The 27,701-nt window shown below is 43.0% G+C and overlaps 1 protein-coding gene and 2 long non-coding RNA genes across 4 annotated transcripts in view; 1 reads left to right on the top strand and 2 right to left on the bottom strand.

The window, feature by feature from the left end:
• The first annotated feature begins 367 nt into the window (after positions 1 to 367).
• Positions 368 to 27,185, top strand: LOC123369471. Its single transcript, XR_006579056.1, has 4 exons — positions 368 to 487; positions 13,680 to 13,727; positions 24,803 to 24,866; positions 26,541 to 27,185. It is a non-coding gene; the product is annotated as an uncharacterized LOC123369471 (long non-coding RNA).
• LOC123369472 lies at positions 8,090 to 15,467 on the bottom strand. Its single transcript, XR_006579057.1, has 2 exons — positions 10,220 to 15,467; positions 8,090 to 9,903 (listed from the first exon to the last, which is right to left on the bottom strand). It is a non-coding gene; the product is annotated as an uncharacterized LOC123369472 (long non-coding RNA).
• The window catches only part of PTPN21 (protein tyrosine phosphatase non-receptor type 21), a 59,969-nt gene continuing 48,976 nt past the window's right edge, over positions 16,709 to 27,701 (bottom strand). For both annotated transcript variants that reach the window (XM_045015093.1, XM_045015092.1), the window contains exons 14-19: positions 27,057 to 27,194; positions 23,976 to 24,197; positions 21,985 to 22,113; positions 21,351 to 21,585; positions 20,734 to 20,894; positions 16,709 to 19,838 (exon numbers count right to left, since the gene is read on the bottom strand). In XM_045015093.1, the coding sequence (XP_044871028.1) occupies positions 19,710 to 19,838; positions 20,734 to 20,894; positions 21,351 to 21,585; positions 21,985 to 22,113; positions 23,976 to 24,197; positions 27,057 to 27,194 (1,014 nt within the window). In that variant the 3' untranslated portion in view covers positions 16,709 to 19,709. The remainder of the gene's footprint in view (positions 19,839 to 20,733; positions 20,895 to 21,350; positions 21,586 to 21,984; positions 22,114 to 23,975; positions 24,198 to 27,056; positions 27,195 to 27,701) is intronic.

Below are 27,701 nucleotides of genomic sequence, written 5' to 3'. Positions count from 1 at the left end.
GTTCTAACTTTGGAGGGTGAATTCCTGGAACCAAGACACTCTGCTCGATTAAGTCAGAGGCCTTGCTTTGACAGGCAAAAAGGTTGCGTTTTTCAAATGTGTTAGCTCAATCAAGGTAGCTTAACATGTTTGAAAAAATTCCCTCAGGATGCATGTTTGAAGCCATGTTCTTAGCCTATGCTTCACACACTTCAGCCTGTGTCTTGAGGGGCCATGAGTGAAAAAAACAAGTCAAGCTACATATGGCTGGAGCAACCAGGCAGAGACTACTGAGACTAGGCCAGTGTGGGTTTGTATCTCAGCTCCCCCACTTCCTGTCAGAGCATAGAGACCATGATGCATGATGGGATAGACTCCTGCACATGCTCTGTGTGCAACAGCAGGGAGTTCACAATGGAATCAACAACTGTGGGGAGGAGGAACAGCAACTGCACCGGCATACTCAGGATACAGCCTCTGTGATCTCAACTCTTGGGAAACTGTGCAGGTGAGTCTGAAATACCCACCCAGAGACAGACTGTCCCCCTGAAGGAACCAGGAGCCCTCTGCCAGCTGGAGCCCCTGTGAGCTATGTATGTAACGTTATAAATGGAGTTCGTGTGGCATTTTGCTTGGTTTGGCTTAGATACCGTAGTCGCCCTTCCACCTTTACTGTAGTATATGGGCTCCACTCTTCCCCTCCTATAGTGGCTGCTGGAGCTCCGGATAGGAGAAAGCCCATTGGGTTGTCAGTGAATAAATCACAAACCCAAAGGCTTAATAGCCTCAGTTTGTGTTTAAGTCCTACTGAGAGGGAAGCATAAAACCACCAAAAAAATCTAGTCATGCTCTTTAACATTGGCCTGCTAAACCCAGGGTTGTGAGTTCAATCTTTGAGGGGGCCATTTAGGGATTTGGGGCAAAAATCTGTCTGGGGCTTGGTCCTGCTTTGAGCAGGGGTTGGAGTAGATGACCTCCTGAGGTCCCTTCCAACCCTGATATTCTATGAGTTTAGTCCTTGTCACTGTAGCAGAGCAGTTGATACTATGAGGAGCAGAACATTCCAGCAACTTTATTAAAAATAAGAAGTGTGTTATGAAATGAGGTGATGGATAGTCATTAGATATGAAAATAGAGGCACTGCATCATTTGCATAAAATCTCCAGATTCCTGAACCCTCAGCCTCAATAGGTCCATCAGTCAGTGCTTCTCAAAACTAAAGGAGTTATCTGAAAATTCAGTGACTTATTGAGCAATCTAGAATGATGGGGACCTGCAGCCCTCAAGAGAGGTCTGATTTTATGCAAGATCAAGACATTCACTATTTCTGGAGACTCAGAGATGAAGTCACTAAGGAACAGATGTACATATTTCTCTATTGCCAGAGTACAGGAAATTAGCAACTGATATCTGGAAGCTCCAAAAAGCCACAGTAAATCTAACTAAAACAAACTAGATTCTGCAGACAACTGACTCACTGGAGTATTGTGCTAAAGCATTTGTCTACACAGGATTAAATTTCAATTGTATTCAGTGGAAGGGTGTGTGTGTGTGTGTGTGTGTGTCGCACAGAAGACTTTCTTTGTAGGCCCTTAACCCTAGTGAAAATTCTTACTTTGCCTCAGAACAGGAGAAGCATGTCTGGGTCTTTTCTTGGAAGGATTTGATGTTTAAATGTATGTAAAGGCATGTGACTGTCACTTTAGAAATGCTATTAATAAAATAATAATCTGAATTTAGTAGCCTAGATTAACATACTGATGAGCAAGCCCTCCAAGTCTTTCCTAGTAGTTTTGTTCATTAGAGCAGATACCTTAAATCCGTAGAATAAGCAGAGCTGTAAATAATACTGGTTTGGTATGTCTGGGATGACAGATGTTTGGTTTAAATTTAGGTCTCTGTCTGAGGTCTTGTCATGCAGATCAGTTTTGGAGCTGTTGTGATTAGTCAGAAATGGGACAGGAGAAGTTTGCTTAGCTCTGCTACATATACTCTCCTACATTTATGTTGTGCCCTTTCATCCCCAAGTGCTTGACAAGCTATAGGTCTAGCCTGAAGTCCTTACTCAGGCAAAACTCCTACTAATGCTCCCAATAAGGACGTTGACTCAAATGTTTCTCCTTCTCTCCACCACTACACAGCATTGAGAGAGAAAGAAATCTCAAGATAAATAGCCACTGACATGCCAGTATACTGCTCTCTGTACTGGTTCCCCTATGAACACAATGTCCCGCTCAAGATCATTGTCCAGATTTCAAAGCTCATGTGAAATTGGTCCTAACCACTACAGCTGTGGCCTTCTGTGGTGGTTATATGCTACTGGGACAATTACACTGTCAACTAGCTGAAAGTGACTCATGATTGCAGGACGCAGAACCTTCATAAGAGCTGGAGTGAGATTATGGAAATTACTGTCCCATGAAATTAGGATCATCATCATGTTCTATTTAGAGCTAAATTCAAAACTCACCTCTTCAGCCAGCTTTTCCACGACAGCACCCTGCTCGCAACAACATTCACACTTACTGTGACCATTTGGGGAACCTACACATGGTGTATGAATTCTGGATGATATTATGCAGTTGTTACTATGAAAATTGCTGTGTCATGAGTGCCTCTCTGTCGTCGTGTATCCATCATTCCTGATCAATCTTTAAAACCTACCATACTAGAGACAACAACAGATTAATTAAGGACCATTAGCATCTGAATAGGCCTGACCTGGGGAGAACAAACGAGTAATTGCACCCTAGGAGAAACAGTTCTCTCTAACTTGTCTGCTAGGAGGGGTGGAAATGGAGCAAGAAGAAAATTCCCAAAGTGGGATACTCAATGGTCACAAAACAGGTTATAAAGGGACTCACAGGGGGAAAGACTCAGGGCATGGCTACATTTGCAGATGTAGAGTGCTTTAAGTTAAACCAGCCCTCGGAGACCGCAGCAGGGAAAGTGCTGCTGTGTGTTCACACTGTCACCTGCAAGCACAGTGGTGTGGCCACATTTGTGGCACTTGCAGCTGCCTTGGGAGCAGTGCATTATGGGCAGCTATCCCACAGAGCACCTCTTCCCATTCTGGCACTGTGGCTTGTGGGAAGGGAGAGGGGTGGTGCGGTGCATTCTGGGTCCTGTCCCAATGCCCTGTGATGCATCACTTCGCATCCCAGCAATCCCTGTGCTTCTGTCCACATTTGGCACCATCTTTCAACATTTTTTTATATTGCGTGCTCTGTCTTCCCTTTTGGTCTGCAGTAATGGATCCTGAACTTGTGAGGAATATGCTGATGGGTCTCACCAGCACATCACGAATTGCAGTCGAGTTACAAATTAATCTACAAACTGACAGCAATGAGTCCAACGATGATGTTGGTTCGCATAACACATACAACACAAGATTGGTTGTAGCATTCACAGACATGCTCGCCACAGTGGAACACTGCTTTTGGGCTCGAGAAACAGGCACTGAGTCGTGGGATCACATCGTCATGCAAGTCTGGGTTGATGAGCAGTGGCTGCAGAACTTTTGGATGAGGAAAGCCACTTTCATGGGTCTGTGTTCTGAGCTCACCCCTACCCTGCAGCACCAGGACACGAGACAGAGCTGCCCTGCTGGTGGAGAAGCGGGTGGCTATTGCAATCTGGAAGCTGGCAACTCCAGACAGTTAACCAGTCGCTAACCAGTTTAGAGTGGGAAAGTTGGTGGCTGGAATCATGTTGATGCAAGTTTGCAGGGCCATTAATTGCATCCTGCTCAGAAGAACCACGACTCTGGGCAATGTGCATGACATTGTGGCTGGCTTTGCACAAATGGGTTTCCCTAACTGCAGAGAGGCGATGGATGGGACACATATTCCAATTCTGGCACTAGAGCACCTAGCCTCTGAGTACATCAATCAGAAGGGGTATTTATCTATGGTTCTCCAGGCACTTGTGGATCATCGTGGGTGTTTCATGGACATTAATGCAGCCTGGTCCAGAAAGGTGCATGACGCATGGATCTTTCAGAACACAGGCCTGTTCAGGAAGCTGCAAGCTGGGACTTTCCTCCCAGACCAGAAGATCAGCATAGGGGAAGTCAAAATGCCCATTGTGATCCTTGGAGACCCCACTTACCCTTTAATGCCTCGGGCTCATGAAACCCGACACAGGGAGCCATTCCCTATGTCTCAGTGAATATTTAATTATGTATACAAAGTGGAACAGCTCCAACAAGAGAGCTTGAGCCACTCACCCTAACTAGAATACACAATAGGCTGCATGTGAGGGCCCTCAGCTAGGATGTGGGAAAGCTGGGTTCAAGTCCTTACTCCAAATCAGGCAGTGCAAGGATCTGAAAGCAGGTCTCCCACATGCCCCCACCAATTGGTTATAATGGGGTGGGATGGGTCCCTAGGTGTGAGAAAGGTACCTAAGCCAGATCAACCCTAACTCCAGGTGAGGGTTGCTGACTAAAGATCCTGAGTGGAGATAGGCACCTCCCTGTGGCCTGTCAGTCAAGAGGCCTAAGGCCTAGATCAGGGGTCAGCAACCTACGGCACGCGTGCCAAAGGTGGCACGCGAGCCAATTTTGCCTGGCACGCAACTGCCTACTGGGGTCCCGGCCACCGGCCCCGCTCAGCCCGCTGAATGAACAGAACCCCAGGCTAGCAGGATGCTGAGCGGGGCCGGCAGCCAGGACCCCAGACAGGCGGCAGGTGCGCCCCCTGGTTCCCTCCTCACCATGCTCGGGTTCTGTGGCTCCCAGAAGTGAGCCGCCGCTGCCCCTCCCGCAGCGCCCCCCCTCCCACTGCCTCAGCACTCTGCGGGGGAGGGGCTGTGTGCACAGCAGCCCAGCAGCGTGTTTTGCCTCCACATGGAGTCAGCGTCTGACTGGCATGGGCATAGTAAGGGTGTCCTGGGGGGCAGTCAGGGAGCAAGGGGAGGGTTGGATGGGTCAGGAGTTCTGGGGAGTTCTGTCAGGGAGTGGTTGGATGGGGCGTGGGAGTCTCCGGGGGTCTGTCTGGGGATGGGGGTGTGGATAAGGGTTGGGGCAGTCAGGGGACAGGTAGGGGGTAGGGTCCTAGGGGAGTAGTTAGTGTGGGGCGGTCTCAGAAGGGGGCAGTCAGGGGACAAGAAGCAGGGATGGTTAGGTAGGGGGTGGGGTTCAGGGGGCAGTTAGGGTCAGGGGACAAGGAGCAGGGGGGGTTGGGAGGTCTGATGGGGGCAGTGGGGGTGGGAAGTGGGAGGGTATGGATCAGGGCGGGGCTAGGGCAGGGCTCACCTCTTTTTTGATTGTTGAAATATGGTAACCCTAGGTGCGGGGGGACGCATGGGGGCTGGCGCTGGTCTGGGGAGCAGCCTCTGGGGTCTATAAAGGCTCGTTGGGATTTGCCCCTCAATGAACCGATGTGCGGGGAGGCGCAAGGTGGAAGTTTCGCCTAGGGTGCAAAATATGCTTGGACCAGGCCTGCCCCAGGGGGTGCGTGCACCCCAGGTTAAGAACCACTGCACTAAACTGATAAGATCTGCATTTTAATTTATTTTTAAATGAAGCTTCTTAAACATTTTAAAAAACTTGTTTACTTTACATACAACAATAGTTTATAGACTTAGAGAGAGACCTTCTAAAAACATTAAAATGTATTACCGGCACGCGAAACCTTAAATTAGAGTGACTAAATGAAGACTTGGCCCACCACTTCTGAAAGGTTGCCAACCCCTGGCCTAGATCCATGTGAGTTAGGTGTCTAAGTTCCTTTGTGAATCTCAGCCCCATCTCTTTCCTGAGCATTTCACTCCTGGCTAGCTTAGGCAGCACCCTGTTTAGCATGCTGGCTTCTGATGACCCCTCTCTTAGGCACCTGACTCTCCCCCACATTGTATGGAGAGCCTGGAGGCCTAACTTGAGGCCATGGCATTAGGCCCAAGTCCCATTTGTGGAAATAGGCCTGGGCTACCTTTTGAGTTTGACTCAACACATTTATTAGACTTAGAGTGACCACCTGTTCCGAATTGGGTGGGACAGTCCCAAAATGCAGAGTTCAAGTCCCAGTCCTGGGCTGAATGACTCTGGGACAGCATTTGGCCCAGATTCCCTGTGGCGTTGCTCCACACCTGCCCGAGGCTCAAGGGCAGCACCTGCCTTTACCCAGCGGTGTGGGCTGAGGTGGGCCTTAGCCCCCCCCACCACAAGGCCCTGGCCCCTGCTCTTCTTCTTCCCCCTGAGGCTCCACCCCTGGCCAGGCCAGAAGCCGGAGCTGGGCAGTAGTAAGAGCTGCCGAGGGAGTCCAGGTCACTGTGGGGAGCCCTGGACCCTCCATCTGCCCTGATTTTGCATTTTGAAAATGTCACCCTAGCTTGACTAGAAGAAATAATTGTAGTGAGAGCTTAAAACAGGGTCTGTGTTTTGGAACGGGAACTGTAGGAAGAGAAACAAACATTAAAATTGGCATTGTACACTGACCGGAAGCTAACTTTACTTCAGTGTCCACATATCAGGCTTCCATGACATTCCCATGACAAACTGATGCTACAGCCCAACAACTAAATTATGGAAAATGCCCTGTACACCGTATATGAGAGAAGCAAACAATTCCCCCAAAAGCACGGAAGTTGTTTGCCTTCCTGTCTTTGGGTTAGTGGGGAAACGCCCATTTAACCAACCTCCGTGTTTCTATGGCGACCATTTGTAGTGAAACTGCTTATTCAGCAGTGAGCAGGTTCATGAATGTGTTAAATGACATAGGCTGCCCATTGGTTAGATGGTTGCAGTGGGGGTGGCATAGTGAGATATTATCATAACTGGAAAATGTATCATTTATATCTACTTTATAGCTGGCATTGGTCACTGTCAGAAGACAGGATACTGGGCTAGATGGACTATTGATCTGGCCCAGTATGGCCGTTCTTAAGTATTTCAGTCATGGTAGCACCTTGTTGTTGCTTATGTTGGCTTAGCTCAGGGATTGGCAACCTTTGGCATGCAGGGAAATCCGCTGGCGGGCCAGGATGGTTTGTTTACCTGCAGCGTCCGCAGGTTCGGCCGATCGCAGCTCCCACTGGCCGCGGTTCGCCATGCCAGGCCAATAGGGGCCGCGGGAAGCAGCGTGAGCCGAGAGTTGTACTGGCCACCACTTCCCACAGCCCCTATTGACCTGGAACGGCAAACTGCGGCCAGTGGGAGCTGCAATCTGCCGAACCTGCGGACGCTGCAGGTAAACAAACCATCCTGGCCCGCCAGCGGATTTCCCTGATGGGCCGTGTGCCAAAGTTGCCAATCCGTGAGCTAAGCCAACAGAAGCAACAACAAGGTGCTACCATGACTGTGAAATATATAAGGGCCATACAGATACTGTGTTTTTGCAAAGCTATAGCACATAATCTATGGGTAAAGATGGAATTTTCCTGGAGTTTGTCAACTCACTCTGTTACTTAAGTTACAAATCATGATGATATGGCTAATCAAATTGGCTGCAAGGGATTTCATACACAATTAACCCTCGACTCTTCTATCCCAATCTTTTTATATCAAGTTATTAAGGTTATATATTCCATAAACAGATCTGTAAGGCAGTTTATCACCACCACTCAGTTTCTAATTAACATTACTTTCAGAGCTACTGAAAACAAAATTTTCTAGGGAGGTCAAATGTTATCCCTCCCTAATTTTTCATTGAAGGGAATTGCTGATATTCATAATTGAACATTCTTAATATTACTCTCACTGCATAATGCAAAATGGACTATGAGGTGATAATGGCAGGGCAGAAATCATGAGGCTTTTGCTGCAAAGAGGATAATTATTAATATCTTTAATTTTCAATAACAAGAGATATACCATCTCCTTTAGGTTTCAGAGTAGCAGCCGTGTTAGTCTGTATCCGCAAAAAGAACAGGAGACTAACAAATTTATTTGAGCATAAGCTCAAATAAATGTTAGTCTCTAAGGTGCTACAAGTACTCCTGTTCATCTCCTTTAGGTGCATTACAGTATCTTCTGCAAACTTTAGGAAAGGGGATCTGTTATATTGAATGCATCTCTGCCATCACATCTAGGAGTTAGGAAAGTATTTAGACTGATCATAATTAAGTTCACTGACTGCTTTTTTCAGTACAACTCAAACAAAATCCAAAATTGCTTCAAATATTTATTTCCATGGCAAAAATAGACTGATATATTCATTTCACATATATTACATATTCAGTAATACAAGCTTTTCTGTCTATGAAACACAATTTGTACATTGTTTTACAAACCAATTTCAATTTTACAAGAATTAAAGCTGTACTGATTATACATTTTTACAGTATTAGGCAATACAGCAAAACATACATATTAACTAGCTTGATACTCGAAAAATAATACTTGAAAATCCACGTGTGCTACTGTTTAAACAAAGTAGTGTATACATCCCTGCATACTGGCTCGAAGGAAAAGGATGCAGCTGGGGCCAGATCCTGCATTCCTTTGCTACAAGCTGTTGAAACACCTTGACTCCCACTAACTTTAGTGAAAGTTAAGCAATCTCAGCAACTTGCAGGAATGCTTAGTCAGAACCTGATGAGTGTTCAGGACTTTGCAGGATCAAGACCCTAAAACTCCCACTGAAGTCCCATCCAATCTTAGCAATACACTTGACAGTCATTTTGGGTATAGAAATAGTTCAGGCGAGGGCCCTGTACATGGACTATGTTTATCTTCTTTGTGAGAATTTTCTAGCATTAGCAAGGAGATGGACTGGATGATCTAACAGATCTTTTTCCATCTCTAAATTCAATGATTCTAGAAAGCCGGTGTGCTGAAAGTTTCTCATTATAGTACTTTCAAGTCTAAGTTTTACTTTAGCATTTCCCAACAGAAAAATGTCATCTAATTTTCCTTTATAAGGTTAGGCATCTTCTGAAACAGTGCTTCATAAAGATGATTATTTGGTACGATTCTGACTGCTGAATATTTGAAATAAAATAATATGACAAAATTTATACAAAACAATTGTCTAGCCTGCTGCAGTGCTGTATCTTTTGTCATCTGTTTTCATTAGCTCCTTTGTACATCAAATTTAATACCCGCCTCCCATCATCATTTATAGCCAAAGAAAGAAAACCCGAAGAGAAAACACAGTGGAGGCACATCCTTCATTTCACAATGCAGTGTCTTGTGGAAAACTGTGACAAATACAGTCAAAGCTCACTTACTAACTTTTTGTTTTAAAATGCACATTAACTAAAAAATTCAATTTTTTTTGTTAAGTACAGAATCCCTGCTGATTAGTAAAAAACAATATACATGACCAAAACAGAATGAACCAAATTAGCTGATCCCAACAGCATCTTAGTAATAAGGTTTGACTGTACAGCCATACCTAAAAAACGCTGTGGAAGTTTGTGTGATTATTTGAAGCGTTAAGATCACTGCGTGTGCTGCACTGAAATATGACTTCTATGTTCATGGTTAAATGCTATAGCTTAAGGGCCTAATTTGAAGCCCAGCCTTAACCTGGCACAATGTAGGTCAGTCATGTCTACTGTAAATACTTGACTGCACCCAGAAAGCATGTACCTGAACATCTAAATGACTTTAAGTGCACACACAAATAGTTGCCAGTGCAAACACTTATTTTCCCTTGCTGTTTGCAAGTGTAAAACCAGAGACCAGTGTTTTGCAGACCTTAAGTCTGTAAACAGAAGCTGAGCTGATAGGTTGCACAGAATAAACTTGCAAAAGAGAGTTTGGTTTTTTTTAATAAACACAGCCTCTGAACTAAAATGTTCAGCGTTTCAAAAAGCACTTTTTTAAAAACCCCGCAAAACCAGAATCTGACTACAGTCACTTATCCTACTATGTCTCACAAAACATCCTATATGAATCAAACCTTTCTAGCTGCTCTAGTGTCGATAAAAATTGTTCCAAAACCTTCTCCATTTGCCTCTAGCCCAAGGGTTGGCAACCTCTGGCACACGGTTCGCCAGGGTAAGCACCCTGGTGGGCCGGGCCAGTTTGTTTACCTGCTGTGTTTGCAGGTTCAGTGGATCGCGGGTCCCACTGGCTGTGGTTCGCCACTTCAGGCCAATGGTGGCGGTGGGAAGCAGTGCGGGCTGAGAGATGTGCTGGCTGCCACTTCCCAGAGCCCCCATTGGCCTGGAGTGGCGACCCACAGCCAGTGGGAGCCACGATCCGCCGAACCTGCGAACACGGCAGGTAAACAAACTGGCCCAGCCCGCCAGGGTGCTTACCCTGGTGAGCCGCATGCCATAGGTTGCTGACCCCTGCTCTAGCCACTCCCTGCACTCTCACCCCCCATTCCACATGTCAGAGTTAGTACAAGAGACAGATTTGGAGAAACTCTCTTACCCGCTTATCCTTTTCATTTTTCAAGAGTCTACAGATGGAGAATCCTGATCCACTGTTTTGACCTATTTTAGGTACCTGTGTTTAAATTTAAAAGGAGATGTGAGTATTTAAGCTCTGTGGGCCTTATCCTGCATCAGTGCTGAGTGCTTCAACTGCCACCATTGATTTCACAGAACTGAGGGAGCTCAGCATGTTGCAGGATAGAGTTTGTAGATGTGAATCAAATTAATTTGCAATTCTTTGCAAATTTCATTGTTGGACTGGTCATTTTTATGGATTGACATCGTCCCATCCCCTCACCTGCTCTAAGAAAACCTCAGTTTCTAAGAATAATATTTTCCACACTACTTCTATAAATCTCTTTGAATGGCAGTTTCACTTCTTTGATAAATGAAATAAATTATTTAATCCTTTCCTTAATTTATTAGCATCACATTGGGGGGAAAAAATGTGAAACCACTTACAAGGCAAGTGAGTGAAATTTGCTTTGTGTTTACCTTATTTCTTCACAGTTTACAATCAGCCCAATCTTGCAAAATGCCCATGACTTCATTAACCTGGCTGCACAGTGTTAAGACAGAGGCACCATAATACAAATACCTCTTTGGAAGGTAATTGATCAAGCACCTGGAGACTGGTCCAGAGAAGTCACTAGAAAGATACCCTCCCTCTCACCTCCATTGACTTCAATGGGCTTTGGATCAGCTGTTTAATGATTCTTCAGCAGCCGAGTATGGCTTCTGGTAATGAAAAGTTAAATACGAATAGTTCTTCTTTCACTACTCAGTCCTGCTTATTAATTTAAGAAGCTACTTTGGCAGAATTCCCTGCATGCCCTAAGTATTAACCCAGCAATACACATGCAGGAGATAGAAAAACACAAATACACTAATAGCAAAATGACGTTCTTTCAGTTTAGTCCATCTATGTGATATTTATAACACTCTTCTACATTTCTCTTTGAAAATACTGATTACAATTTACTGCTGCCTTTATCAAAAGAAAATCATGGGCTCTCCTTTGCTAAGTTCCTTGTAATTAAATGTATTTTTAAAAATATCCATAGATCCCTAGAGTTGTATTTTTAACCTGGTCACTTGTGTTATTACATGCACAGTAGACACTATGGCCTAAATCTGGCCCAGCTATCCACAGGGGTGGACATTCCTATATGCAGCGCTACCACCACATAGTTCTACTGTGCAGGATGCGGAGAAGCGACACAGAGGAACTGTGTGTATGTCATGGAGTAATGCTCCATGGGACTCATGCCACAGAATTAGAGGAGTGATTTACAGCCTGATCCAAAGCCTACTGGGTTACTGGGCATCTATTAATTTCAAAGGGCTTTGGATCAGGCCCATAGACCCACTGGCCAAAACTCTCACATCAGGGGAGTGCGCAGAAGCCATTGGTACAGCCTCCAATTTTTTTTTTAGTGATTCTTAACTCAGGCCTGGTCTAAACTACAGAGTTAGGTCGATGCAAGGCATCTTTAACTACAGAAGTGTCTGCACTTAAATTTGGCTCCCACCGACATAACTGTCCGCTATGCTGACTTAATACTCCACCTCCACGAGCAGCAGAGAGTCAAGATCGATGTAGTTTGGTTGATGCTGTGTCAGTGTAGACACTGCGTTGCTTACATTGACCATTACTGGCTTTCCGGAGCCGTCCCACAGTGCCCCACACTGACAGCACAATCGATGCAAGTGCTCTTGATGAGGATATGCACCGCTGACAAAAGGAGCAAAGCGTAGACACGCACAAGTGATGTAATTACTAGAGTGGCTGTATGCCAATGTAAGTTAGCTCGACTTAATTTTGTAGTGTAGACATAGCCTCAGACTTTGCAGAGTTTGATCCTAAAGAAGTAGTTTCCATTTAGTCCTACAAAAGAGAGAGTGAAGTTTGACTATGTATTTCCAGTAGCAGCACCCTTCATTGTCCCTGAGAATTCTGAAATTCTAACTCTGAAAAAGAGCAGTATCTTTTCCCTGCTACTTATTGCAAGATCATCTTTATTCAACAGACTTTCTGTAACAAAGAATACAGCTTAAACTTTAATTATATATGTATTGTAGTTTCTCCCTAGTATTTCAACATCAGTAAGGTAGGAAAGTGGATTTGGTGAACCTGGACCCACTTGGAGTGGAATTTTAAGCCTTTGGCAAATAAACGGATCTGCACCCCTGGCTGGGGCTGGGTTTAGCAACAATTCCCTTGTAATGCTCAATATTCTATGAAGAAACATGGTACAGATATCCATGCAGTTTGCATGGACAAATGTGTGGTTTTGAAGGTTCAAAGCATTTGAATGCTAATGCCTGAGTATACATTTAAACTTAAACACAGTTTCTTAATTAGTTCAACAGCAATTTTAAGTTTCATTTTGGTACAGAGAGCTGTTGAATTTCATTCTGATTGATAAATCTTTTGGAGAGAAACAGGTTGGCTAGAATGCTTTCATAGAGCTGGATCCAGCAATTCTTACTCACATGAGTAATCTCACTGATTTATATGAATGTTCATGCTGAAGTAAAGTCTATACATGAAATAACTGCAGAAGTGGGCCCATGAAGCCAGATTCTGAGAGGTACTGATAAACCATTTGACATATAAGTTGCAGGTAGTTTGTAGGTTAGCAGATGTGAATTATAGTGTGCCTCATCTTCAGTGATTAGTTTCCTCGGGATCAAGGCATTATTCTTGCCAGGTGTGGTTCTAGTTGGGCAAAGACACGGTAAGCATGTTATCTTAGTCCTACAGTTAAGAGGAAGAGAAGGTTTTCTCTGTTGTGCTCAAACTCATTTTTCATCATCATCATCATCATCATGTTCCTATTATGCCTCTGGCGTTTAGGGCAGCAACAAAGCTCCTCCACTCCTGTCTGTTTCTGGCAAGTCTTTCAATGGTTCCCCAGCTGTGCTCCAAGTTTTTCAGCTCGGCTTCCACAGCTCTTTGCCATGTTGTTTTCCGACGGCCTGGTTTTCGCTTGCCTTCAAGTGTCCATCTTATTGCCGCTCTGGTGATGGAATCAGTTTCCATCCAAAACACATGACCAATCCATCTCAAATGCCTCCTGGCAATGATGGTGCTCAGATCCTCTTGGCTGCACTGTGTCAGTAGATCTTGGTTTGAGATCGTTCTGGGCCAAAATATACGGAGGATTTTTCTGAGGCAAGTTATACAGAATGAAGACTGTTTGGACATGTCATACTTTCTCATTCCTCAGCATTCTGCACTATAAAGTAATGTTGAAAGGACGCAGCTCTGATAAATCTCGAGTTTGGTTTTGGTTTTGTATGTTGATGATTTCCAGACTGTATTTAAGCTCCTGAAGGTGTTCCTGGCTTTATTGATTTTGTTCCAGATGTCCTGGCTTGTTCCACCGTCCTGGCTGATGGTGCTGCCCAAATATGTGAGTATTTCCACATCGGTGAGAACATAATCCTCTATCCGTACTGGTGATGGTGAGGCAATATTATTTCTTATTATGTCTTATTGCAGTTCATTTTCAGTCCAATTTGCTGGCTGAATGCATTGAGTCAATTTGTTTTTTCTTGTATATGGTGTTGGGTATGTGATAGGAGAGCGAGATCATCTGTGATGTCCAGGTCTTCAAGGGATGGGTGTCCGTTTAATGCCTCTTGGCATGTCTTCTGTTGTACACTGCATTACCCAGCTAATGGAAATGTTGAAGAGGATTGCAGACATGACACACTCCCTGAAGTACTCCTGTTTTGACTTCAAAACTGAGCTCACTGTGATCAACACTGCATGTAAAGCTGAAATAAAAGCTTTTGATGATGTTGATTATACGTAAAGGGATTCCATATGCCCGCAGAATGTCCTCTGGTGTCCATGCTTTGTCATGGCGGGACAGTTTGTGTGCTCTCACGATCCCCAGAGTCTGTGTCGGCGGGGGCTTTTTGCTCCTGGTAGGTTCAACCATGCCGGATTGGTCTGTGGGAAAGGGGACAGACAAAACAAACACCCTGGTCCTCCAGGTTGAGGGTTAGGCACAGAGCTAACAACCCTGTCCCGTAAAAAACAAAATATGTTACAGAAAAAAGTGACGGAGAAATCGACCATTACTGTGTGTAATGGCTTTCAGGAGTCAATGACCCGTATGACTGCCAGTGGTGACAGCCGAAAGGAAGCCACTAGCATGAAGACTGAAGTGCTCAACACCAAGACAAAAACCAGACTTGTTTTTTGGAACATACGGACAAAGTACGAAACAGGGAAGCTAGCTCAGGTCACAGCAGAGATGAGACGCTACAGCTTACACATCCGGGGTGTCAGCGAGAGCAGATGGATGGGATCAGGAAGATTAGCAACAGCCTCGAGAGAAACTTTGCTGTATTCTGGATGGGATGATGGACAACACCATGAGGGTGGTGTTCTCCTTTTGAAGAAGGGAGTGGAGCATTCCCTGCTTGAATGGAAATCCATCAGCAGCAGACTTATGAGAGCCAGACTGAAAGGGAAACATAATATCACCCTGATTCGGTGCTATGCTCTGGCAAATGACAGTGATGAAGAAGTAAAGGACAAATTCTACCTTACATTATAGGCAGAGTTAGAGAGAGTACCACGCCATGACCTACCGTCATGGGAGACCTGAATGCCAAGGTTGGTAAGGACAACACAAACAATGACGGAGCAATGGGAAGCCATGGGTGTGGCACCATGAATGAAAATGGAGAGAGGCTTGTTGGTTTCTGTAATATGAATGACCTAGTCATCGGCGGAACTCTATTTCAACATTGTGAAATTCACGAGCTAACATGGTGTTCTCCAAATGGCAGAGATAAGAACCAGATTGACCATATCATGATCAATGGCAACGATTACTGATAGATGTGAAAGTGAGAAGGGGTACAGATGTTGGTAGCGACCACCACCTTGTGACAGCCTCCATCAAGCTAAAACTGAGAAGTGTGGGTCCACCAAACAAGGGACAGGGACATTATGACATTGACAAGCTAAAGGCCCCTGAAATACAGAAAGCCTTCGTTTTCCAGTTAAAGAACAGGTTTCAAGCACTTGCAGACCTTGATAAAGAGGAGGGGAATGAGATAGCTCAGTGGTTTAACCATTAGCCTGCTAATCGCAGGGTTGTGAGTTCAATCCTTGAGGGGGCCATTTAGGGAACTGGGGTAAAAATCTGTCTTGGGATTAGTCCTGCTTTGAGCAGGGAGTTGGACTAGATGACCTCCTGAGATCCCTTCCAACCCTAATATTCTATGGGGAAAAAAAAAGTGGGGCAAAATAACAGCAATTTATAAACAGAGCAGTGATGCCTGTCTAGGCTACAGGCAGAAGAGAAGGAAGGAATTGATTCCACCCAGCATATGGAACGCCATAGAAACCAGATGAGCCCTTAAGAAAAGTTTTAGACACAAAATCCCAGAAGCTAAAGAACAAATACCATGAGCAGTATAGCAAGGCACACTGGGAAGTCAAACGCCTTGCGAGAGTGGACAAACAGCATTACATTGATAATCTGGCAACACAAGCAGAGGATGCTTTTTTTAAGGTCAGGCTTGACAAAGCCCTGGCTGGGATGATTTAGTTGGGAATTGGTCCTGCTTTGAGCAGAGGGTTTGTCATAGGTTTTTTCCCCCTTTGAACTTTAGCGTTCACAAGATGGGGACCTGCATGGACTCCTCTAAACTGAAATCCTAGTTTAGATCTGGTTCTTGCTGCCACCAGTCAAGTTTTAAGTGTCTGACACACTCCCTGTTCCCCCAAAAACTTCCCCTGGGGAACACAGATCCAAACACCTTGAATCTCAACACAAAGGGAAATAATCCATTTCCCCCACCTTCTTCCCCCTCCCCTTGTCCTTGGGAGAGATACCTTGATTCAAACTCCTTGAATCAAACAAAGAGGGATTCACTTTTTCCCCCTCCCCTTCCCCTGAAAATCCAAACAAGGGAAGAAATCAATCAAGTTCTAAAAAGAAAAGATTTTATTAAAAAGAAAGAAAGAAAGTACACTATCTCTGTAATACCAGGATGGAAAAATATCACAGGGTCTGACTTATAAACCTGGAGAGATTTTCCCCCACTCCTCCTTCCTCAGAAGAATCAAAGTAACAGCAAACAGAAATAAAGATATTTCTCCAGCAACCACACAATTGCAAACGCAGAAATTAATTAGAAGATTAATCCGCCTTTCTAATACTCACTATACTGGACAGTAGGAAATACTCCAGGAGAACTTGGAGACATGTCTGGCCTCTCTTAGATCCAAAGAGAGCACGGCAATTCAAACAAAGGACACAGACAAAGCCTTCCCTCCACAGAGATTTGAAATTATCCTGTCCCTTGATTGGTCCTCTGGTCAGGTGTTCATCAAGTTACTGAGCTTGTTAACCCTTTACAGGTAAAAGAGACTTTAACCCTTAACTATCTGTTTATGACAGGGTTGGACTAGATGGCCTCCTGAGGTCCCTTCCAACTCTGATATTCTATGATTCTATGATGCAGCTGCTCGTGATGAACAAGGAACAGTCTACAAAATGATGTGGCTTATCAGTGGTAAACGTCAGACACCAACAAACACTCATCAGGGACAAACAAGGCCACCTACTAGCAACTGAAAATGAACAAGAAATGCGCTAGACAGAGCATTCCAAAGAATTGCTGAACACGTAGCCACCTAAAGACAGAGAAAACATCCAGGAGGCAGAAGATGATATCGACACAGACACTCCAACTGAGGAAGAGATCATTCAAGCAATCAAATCCTTAAAAAAGGGAAAGCTCTTGGCAAGGATAACTTGAATGTAGAATTGTTCAAGATAAATCCTGAGTTAGCAGCATCTATCCTGGGCCCTCTATTTACATTAGTCTGGGAAAGGGAAAAAAAGTGCCAGGTGAGTGGACCAATGGGGTTATAGTGAAGATACCAAAGAAAGGAACTCTCAGTGACTGTAATAACTGGCATGGTTTCACACCAAGCAAAAGTATTGTGCAAGATCATAGTCCAGCATATATCAGAGGCAGTCGATAGCCTTCTCAGAAAAGAGCAAGCTGGTTTTCAGAAAGGGCGTGGATGCACAGACCAGATCTTCACTTTATGAAACATAATAGAACAATGCTTAGAATGGCAACGGCAACTCTACATAAAACTCATTTTACCAAGGGCAATACGAGTTGGAAAGAGCACCAAAACACACTACATGGCTCTTGCAATCTACCCCATAGTAATATAATTTGTGGCGGGGAGTGATATTTTAACACTGGCATTTGGACCTTGTCTATCATTTTGGGAGCAGATCATTACAGAGGAAACTGAAGCAAACCTTTATTATCCTTTAATTAAAAATTGCACATAATTTTTTCTTGTGAAGGGAGCTTTTAGTCTCTTACACTATGGCTTAAAGCTTCCTCACAGATAATCAGAAGTAAATAGAACCATCCTGACCATCATAAAAATGACTGACAAATAAATGCTAATCCCATTCCATTCTGTGGAGCAGGTATCTCGGGGGGGGGGGGGGGTACAAAATGTTTGTCTGTTTGTTCACTGACTGGTCCTCCAAAGATTTAGGCATTCAATTGACCAGTATCCATCTACAAACAACAAAGAGTGCTCTTGAATCGAGCTGTTTGTCTCTAAATCTCAAAGCACTTTACAAAGGTGGGGCAACATTATTACCCGTTTTACAAATAGAAAAACTGAGGCACAGAGAGGTGAAGTGATCTGACTTAGGTCACAGCGAGTTAGTGGCAGAACAGGGAACAGACCCTCAGGTCTCTTGACTTCCAGTTTCATGCCCCATCCAGTGACCATGCTACCATCTTTTGAGCAAAGGTGGTCACTAAAATACCCACATCTCCAACATCATCAATCATCATTTCTGAGTGTTGCTATCATTCTCAGATGGTCTCCTGTATATCATAAACACCCTTAACTCAACAATACCATACAAGGCTAATGAAAACCTTTCTGCTGATTAACAAAATAAGCTCAAGAATTCTACTGTAAATTAAGATGTTTTTAAGCTTTTCTTGCTAGAGAGAGTAAAAATACTGAAGTCTTTGCACTAACCATGTGCAACCAAAAATCACATCCGTCACACTTGCACCATCATTTGCACATACTCATTCCCCATTCACCACTATGTAACGTCCTACTTTTAAGTTCTGTTATCTCTCACTTCATCATTTCCAAAGGCTCTTCCTAAATTAACAGTTAGGTTAGTAATGGTACTTTAATCTATTAAATGATATACGGTTACAGTTTATATGCTTAGCTATATAAATAAGAGAGCAAAAAAACAAAGTGCTTAAAACATCATTTGCATCCACTTCGATTTCAACCAGTAAAATCAAACTGTCCTCTAAATATATGAATAATACTGAATATATACCTCCTCTTGTCCATTTTGTTACCTAGAACCCTGTAGGTAACTGACCTTTTCTTGTTAATTTACTTTTACCTAAAACCGCTGACAATAACCTCTTCCCCTTGCAGATTATTACCTACAACTCTGTAGGTAACTGTGCCTCTCTCTTACCATTTGTCACCTAGAAAATGCATTCTACTTGACTATTTTATTACCCAGTACTCTGCAGGTAACAAGACTTTTCTCTTGCCGATTCTACTACCTGGAACTCTACAGGTACCAACAGTTTCCTCTTGTACTTTTCACTTTTGTACAAATCCTGAAAAGTTAATTTGAGTGTCTTCGTTTCTGCTCTTCTCTGAAAACTTGTGCTGTTTATAAATGTATAGCTCTTTGAAGACTAAAAAAATTAAATTTGCTGAATAGAAAAATAACTGTCCTGATGTTTTTAGGTTTCTAGCAGCTGCTGGTTCTGCTAAATGAACCAGAAGAAACCAAGTCTATTTTTAAAAATATATTAGCATTGTTTTAAATACAAAATGGAAAGTAGAGTGAGACTACTTAAGACCTTGGCATTCCGATGGGGCAGTCATACCCCTCGCTATGCAACTCTACAGATATTTTTTCCATGCTCAGAGCTAATGCTCTTTTTAAAAAAAAAGCAATTTAGAGACTTAAAAAAAAACATAGGTTATTTCCAAAATTGCCCAGTGTACTTTTGGTAAAGTTGACTGTTAATTTACCCAGAGTAACACAATCTCAAGAAGGTGGGCAGGTTCTTCACAAGAACACAGTTGTGTTATGTTAGAACCTTCCTAACATAGCTGAACACAGAAAGAAGTTAGTCCAGTCAATATCTTGCTTTGCAAAGGTCGATACCTTGCACTTGCATTTAACATCCCCACACCATGCCGAAAAGGTAACTCTGCATGAGTTATCTATTCAGGAAAACATCAGAAAGGCAAGTATGCCTGGACAATTGCAATTCTCCTTTTATAAACTCTTGAGATGATTCAGTCCCACAGGAAGTGATGGGCATCATATAAGCCTAGAACTTTTAAGGAACTGAATGAGAACTCCATAGACGAAAGTGTATTGACAGAGAGTCTGCACCATCATCATCCTCTGATGCCTCAGCATGTCCAGCACTCTTGGGATGTCCAGCATCTGGAAAAAGAAAGAAGTTAACTAGTATAATGACTGGTGATTAATAAATCTGTGGTTTGTTCTTTCAAGACAGGAGAGATGTATGATCTAAGCACAGGGCACAGAGTCTATAACTCCTGAGCTCAAATCTCAGCTCAGCCTTGGCCAAGTCACTTAAATTGTCTGCCTCATTTTCCTTATCTGTAGAAAGGGCTTAATACTAATTTGCCTACCTCATAATGAGGCTTAATAATTTAATGCTTGGCAAGTGCTTTGAAGATGAAAAGCACTGCCATGTGTAAATACTAAGTATCATCAGCATAGATACTGAAACTAAGATACACTTTATCACCTTTCAGAGCACATTCAAAAATGAAAAAAGCAACAAGTGCAATAGTCTATAGCTGGTCTCCTTGGGTGATGGCCAGACAGGGCTAACGTCTCCTCTAAATATTTTATTAAACTGTCACACTGTCTTCTACACAACACTAATATTATAAATACAGATACACTCAGCAACCAAGCAAATCTAATGAAGTGCAGGGACTAAACTGAAAAATGCATCTGTAAAAATTGGTCATAAAGCCAAACTACCAAGATGCTGGGTACCCTCAGCTCCCACTGAAGTCCACGGAATGTGAGGATGCCCTGCACCACACAGGCATTGATCAGCACCTTGTAGGACAAGGTTCCTGAATGGAAAATACATTTTAATGCACACCTGATGCACTAGCAAACGCTTTAATGATATTACTAAAGGGGGTGAGCTTGTAAGGGTCCTCCCAACCTCAGCAGTAAGGATTTTCCACAGGCCACACCAGATCAGGCAGCACAATACTTATGATCTGGGTTACTTGAGCAGTCTCCACATACATATACCAAAGCTTTTATTTTAAAACATAGGCAAGAAAATAACCTCATTGTGTTCCAAACAGGCAATCATGATCTCTGACAATATGACCACTCCCGTTCTTCCTACACCTGCGCTGCAGTGCACCAGTACAGGAGGGTTAGAGCTTTTAGGATCTGCTGTGCTGTTTGTATGGCGCCGCACTGATTGTATCTCCTCCAAGTATGCTGTCAGTTCCAATGGGAAAGAAAAAGACATGTAAATACACATTACATCACTACCATTGTAACTAACATCAGAGAACAAACTGCAGCATTCCTGTCACATTCCTGACAATGATCATTGATTTACTGAAACATTTTTAACAGCCCATCAAAGCAACAGGAAGGATTATTTACTTACTTGGGAGTTTCCCAGGGTGGGGCTCTTGGGGAGGTGATTTATAGCCTAACTCTCTTTTGCTGGAGAGTGATTAAAGTGACAGCATGCAGTGTAATTATGTTTTAATTTATATGGTTTTTAATAATTATGTACATGACCTTAGAGGCAGAAAGACACACATTTCTACAAAAAACAAAGAAGCAATGCAACATCCATCACTGGTGTGAAGAAACCTTTAACATCAGTATGCTCTACCACCATAGTAGATGGTGTGGCTAATGGAGGGGATTAACACAACTTACACAGAAATCCCTTGGGATCCTCTGGGCACCCATGCTCTGGCCAGTCAGTGTACTGCAGATGCCAAACTGTTCTCTCCTGCCCTGTGAGAAGGTGTTTGATCTTCAAGCCTGTAGTTGCATAGCAGCCAGAGTCTGTCCGGAATCGTGTAGTAATCTTAAATCTCCCATAGGTGACAGTGTTGTGCCTTGAGCCAAGTCGGGGCCAGTACCTGAAGCTCTTTTCTCGCCCACCCTCCTTGGAAGCAAAGCATTGTAAACATAAGGCATGAACGAACGAACACACACACACACACACACACACACACTTGAACTTGCTGTAACAATCCCAACGTTTCTACACCACAATGTACCGCTAAAGGGCTTCTCCACAAACTTTGACTCAGACTTAGTAAATGAGGAAACCATTCTAAGGCTGAGTCTACTCTAGAATGGTTGGCCAGTAGAACTATCTCAGCAAATCTCCCAAGCGGAGACCAGTTTATACGGGCAAAACTTCTACCAGTTCCCTGAATGAAAAACTATATTGGCAAAAGGATATTTTTGTCAAAATAAAAATATCACTCAGGATCACGATCCTAACTAACATTACTATATCGACAAACGTTTCTAAGGCAGACCTGGCCTAAGGACCCACCTCTTCTGCTGTCACCATTGCTATAATGGCAATCCCTTGTTCCCACACCATCTGCCAGAAATCCTGACATGTATTCTGCAAAGGGCCCTGTGTAGCAATATAGTCCCACTCAATGCCACTGACAGAGACCTGTAAAAATGCAAAAGGAGAATGTTAAATTACTGGTTACCAAGAAAGTTGTTTGCAAAGTGAGTGACTTTAAAGTTTGGAGTTGGAAGTAACATTTGGGAACCAAATGAGGCCATTTGTAAACCATATAAATCTGACTCCACCTAGTATTTGCACCCTGTCGTGTTGTAGTTATCAATTTATATAGTCCTTTAAAAAAGTTAAATGAACATTTAGAGGAGAAAAACAACTAGATACACAATATTTTAAAACCAACCATACTGGACAACTGAGGCTACATCAACATTCTTTCATATTGGGTGAATTCCGTGCAGTCAGACAAATTAGGCTTTAAAGACGTTTTCTAGCCATTTCAATGCCAATATTACAGTGTTAAAATGAGTCTACACTAGTCAATATGTTTTTCCTCCCAATTTTGATTCGGGAAAGTCAAAATGCTGACTTATAGCTTGTTATAGAGTATGAAAACTGTTCAATACTATGCCAGCCAGCAAAAGGCCATTAAAAAAAAAAGTATAACCTTGTTTAGAGCTGCCTATAGATAAGAAGGAGACCTTAACTCTCTTTAGAAGCCTCAAATCATTTAGGACTATAACCCATCTCCCTGTGGAAACACCCACTGGAAAAAGGGGAAAGGGTCCTGGAAATTCTATGAAGTTCACCTTGCAAGAGGTTCCTTATAATCTTTAAGGAAAGAGGCTGGGAGGAGGTGGGGATGAGGGGAAGGGTTATACTGTGAAGAGCAGTTTCCCACCTGGCTCCATCTGCTCCCTGCGACCAGCCAGGAAAGTCCCAGCATGAAGCTAGCATTCCCACCTTCTGTGCTCCCAGGCCAGATCCACAGAAGGAGAGGGAACAATAGGGCCCTTAAATTTCAGTTCTTTAGGTTGGGTGTGTGTCGGTCTCTGCTGAGAATGGAGTCAGATTGGGCAATACCTGACACACATATACCAGCTTTGATCTCAAAGGACCCCAGTGTGCTTTAAGGATTATTGCCCAGCTTTTTACATCCCCAAGGCATTGATTTACCTTCTATTAATGTATGACAAAGAAAAAAGAGAAAGCAACTGGATGAACAGTATATGGCAGATGCATCAGATATCTGGCCATGGAGTCTCTCTTAAGGCCTAAGGGCTTGTCTACACTGAGACTTAATGCGTGGCTAGGCAGGGTTTGAATGTACAGCCCTCTAGCCTGTCACTCACTAAGTGGCTGCGTGGACCCTGTTACTGAGCTCTAAAGGTTCCATTGTGTGCTGTGATGTTCTGCCGTTTCAAACAGCAGTACCTCAAAGCGCATTACAGAACTTTTAGTGCGTGGTAACAGAGTCCCCACAGTTGCTTAGCGTGTGGCAGGCTACAGTGCTGTAGTTTTACACCCTGGCTTGCTGCACACTAAATCTCCATGTAGATAAGCCCTAAGGAAAATCTCTCTTCCTCAAAATAGTGAATATTAGGCCAGCATGAAAAAGGAAAGAGGGACTGACTTACCCACACTCATTTATCAGTCATCAGTTTTTCAACTTCAGTCCTAACACTTCTCTTAGTACAACAACAGTTGCAATCCCCTGCACAGTTAAGAGAAAGAAAAGTCTCTCCCAGCAGTGTCGTGCTGCTCTGAAGCTAGCACCACCAACTCAGGTCTTCATCACCAAGACCCTCCTCATAGCCCCATGTGCCCTGACATTTCAAAGTGCAGAGGTCAGTGTGCTCAGTCAGCTAACCCAGTAAGTCAACTACCCTGGCAACACTGTTAGGCTATTCAGAATTATTGTAACCGAACAATAAAGAGGCTTTTGATACTAGCTGCAAGGAGACTGAAGAATCATCTTGCAAAACGTTCTTCATCAGTGTTAATCTTACCTTAATATGGGATGCATTGATATAGCCAGTGTTGTTTTCTTTGGTTGGGACCAGCTCCACTCTGGCATCATCATAGGGAAGGACATCCTGGAACCTGTTTCTCTCTGCATTTTCAGGGAGCCGGGCTATTGAGCATTCTCCATCCAAGAGCCTTTTCTTTTGAATCTGCTCATACTCGGTAAACACCATTCCCTGTTCCAGCCGTTGTTCTAGAATTTTACACTAAAAGATAGAATAAGATGATCATACAATGCCACATCCCAACTCAATTTTACTCTTAACACTGCAGTGAAAAGAATTTAATTAAAAAAAAAAAGCACAAATTTCTCTCACTTAATTTTTAAAAGCCCTCTCCAGCTATCACTGTTTTTACAACCACAATAATTCAGGAGTGGCCAAATATTGGGGTCTTTACTCATATAAAACTCCCATTAGCGTAAATTAGTTTAGTCTAAGTGAACATGGAAGAAGAATGTAAGGATATGGCACTAGGAGATGGAGATAGTAAATAACATTAAAAAATTATTCCTTTATTTCTATACAGATAATCCAGTCAGACATGGGAACATTTTGCCAAACAAGGTAGTTAGGACAGAGTCTCTACGGGTATTTGAGGCAAGGATAGATAAGTTTGGACAGGGATGTGTACAGTCCTTCATGCTTGATGTAGCAGGTTGCAGGAGCTAATTTAAAAGAGGTATCTTCCAACTCTATTATCTGGTCAGCTTTGTTGTTCAGGTAGAAGAGAAAAGCTCTCCAGATTCAAAACAAAGTGTTTTGTTAAATGCATAAATTCTGCATACTCTGCAAATACTCTGTTTTATCAGCCTGCAGATGATGAATGTTGAAGATGGCAGAAAATCCTTCCTACAAACTCCTGCTGCAGAAGAGGTATAAGCACAAATTCCTCCTACCATAATAATTCTGTTTTATTTTTAATTATTTTCTGTATTGTTTTTCATTTATGTTTCATTAATTGTTTTATTTTTATTTAACAAGACCTGCTGAAACATTTATTTTTTTTCAAAACCAAAATACTTTCTAATCAGAAGATACTTTTAGAATTTCAGCATCTGTTTACCCCCAAAAAAAGAAATTTAAGCTAGAGAACTATGTGTGTCTCCCGTGCATCAGACTCTCACAGTAACATAAGAACAGCCACACAGTATGAGACAAATCGACCATCTAGTCTGGTATCCTGTCTCCAACAGTTGCCATTACGAGATGGTACAGAGAAAGGTGTAAAATCTCCATAACAATTCATACATCTGCACACTCACAGGGAAGTTTCTGACTTTCTTCTTGGTCAAGTTCCTACTATGAAATTGACTAGCAAGGACACAGTAGCATGAATCTGAGCTTCAGAAGTATATGTTGAACGAACTTCTTGGTCCTCTAAAAAATATTTGCAGTCCTCAAACTGGATTTTCTTCTATTACATATGTCCGAATTGTTTTGTCTGTGCCCTATTTAAATGGTAAACTTCCTGTTTGTACAGCATCACACACAACAGTGCTCAGTGTTATAATAGCGGCAACAATATCTGTTTTTTAAACCTTTCACAGTCAATTCTTTCCTCTAATAGATTCCTGTGGGTGGTACTGGGCAATGGCGCCTCTGCCCTATTGGTTACTGCACAGAGGTCTGCAAGGTTCTATTTTGTCACCCTCCTATTTAACATGCACCGCATACAGGGCTGCTGGGAAAGACACTGTGGGGATGTGGATGCAGAGGACACACATCTCTGACTCTTTTTCATCTATCTTATCAGTGCAGATTCCCTGTTTTCCCCAAGTGCTTGGAAAAAACTAGGGTGTGGATAAAGTGTGCTCACTGAAGCTCAGCCATTAATGGCTGTGTCGGTTTGCTAACTTCATCGACAATGTGGTGTTATTTTAGGTCCCCAGGATCTCCTAGACTCCTATGGTGCACCTCTGGCTAAAAATGCCATTTTCCAGCTACATTTGTTCAGAAAATTACAACACCTCTCTCCAGTGTGTGGACCTTACTCAGTTATCCAAACCTTTGAGATCCCCAGAATGAATTCCTGTTATGTGCTTGACACTGGATTACCATTTGGAAGCCATTTGGAAGTTGGTAGTTGGTGCAGAATGTGGTTTCTCATTGAGGGCTCAGTCCTGCAAAGTCCTCAGTGACCTTCTCAGTGAATTGAGTTAAAGTGGAGATGAAGCTGAGCGTGCTGTGTTATTCACCGAATCAGGCACGTAAGTGTTGGCTGAAGGATGCACTTTACACTACTTCTCCAAGGACTACACTGGCTTCCTCTATGCTCCTGGGTATAATTCAGGGTGATAATATTGTTCTATAGAGCCCTATGTAGTTTGGGTTCTGCCTATTTTCATCCCATATCCTCTCATGACACTTAGATTAGCCAGAGCGCTCTTGCTTATGCTGCACATCCCAGCTTTAAACAGCTAGAAGCTGGGATCAAGGCATTCTCAGTTGGATGACCCTCAACTTTGGAGCCGGCTTCCCCCACAGGCTTGAGATGGTATAAATGTGTTGATCTTCAGGGCATTGTTTAAGATCCATCTTTTTTTTCAGGGTTTTTCCTGAGGAGAAATATCAATGTGACCTGCAAAGACCTGAACCCTGGAGTGAATTCTAACTAGGATACTTGTTGTTACATTTTTATTATTGTTTGTTAAGCACCAACAGTGCAAGTCACACAGAAAGTCATGGTCCCTACCATGAAGAGCATACACTCTAGACAGGGAAACAACTCAGTGGGAAATGGAGGGAAAGTTTCTAATTTAAAAAACTCTGGATACTATTTTAACTAATACCCAGAAGCTGGATGACAAGTGAATCTTACACATTTAAAAAAAAAAAAAAACACACATACACACACACTTTCATCCTTAGCCTCATTAGGCACTTTTACCAACAACTAACCAATAATTACAAGTCTCTTTCACCGATTTGCTGCCACCTTCTATGTCTGAATTATTTTGAGGGTGAGATGTTCTAGTAATTAGCACAAAACACAATGACGATGCAGTTCATTTTTAAGATTGCCTGGCTAAGAGAAACCAAACACTCTAGAAAACTTTAACATACCCGTTCATCATTTGTTGCTCTGGTAGGCTCTTCTTTACCCTCATCTGGCAAAGGCATTCGAGACAAGGTTAGTCCATTTAGGGCAGCTAGCTTCAGAGGCCCTATTTTTTTTGCATCAGTTCTATTCTTTTTCATACCCTGCAGAAAAATTTTAAAAATTGTAATATCCACAAAACAGATTACAACGTAGCCTTCATAGGGGTTCAGCTTAATAAGAGGGACTCCTCTGACTCCTTTTTGCAAACAGAAGACAATGCACAGTCGTTTCTCTTTGCTAACCACTGTCTAAGAGATTCCAGTGGTAAAGCCACATTCTTTCTTAGGACAGGACACCAGTCTGACTTCATTCCAGATATAAGTTTCTGAAACGCCACAAGAATGACAAATATTGTTCTCTCCAAGGCTAGGTCACAGTGCAACGGGAAATTCTGGGCAGTTTACAGTCCTCAACAGAATTAAAATCTCTAATAATATGAATAAGACAGAAAAAAATACCGCAAAGGGATATCACACACATCAAAACGATTATGTGCATCACACTATATAGTTTATAGGCCCAGTTTTCAGAAGTGGCCTCAGAGAACAATTTTATGGGTGCATTTTATAGCACTTAGATGCATAAGCATTAGACTGCAGCTGGGGTGG

This window comes from Mauremys mutica, chromosome 4 (genome assembly GCF_020497125.1).
Source record: "Mauremys mutica isolate MM-2020 ecotype Southern chromosome 4, ASM2049712v1, whole genome shotgun sequence".
In the NCBI taxonomy this organism is placed as follows: domain Eukaryota; kingdom Metazoa; phylum Chordata; order Testudines; family Geoemydidae; genus Mauremys; species Mauremys mutica.
Note: the sequence above shows the minus strand (reverse complement) of the source record. Positions and strands in the feature narration are given on the sequence as shown.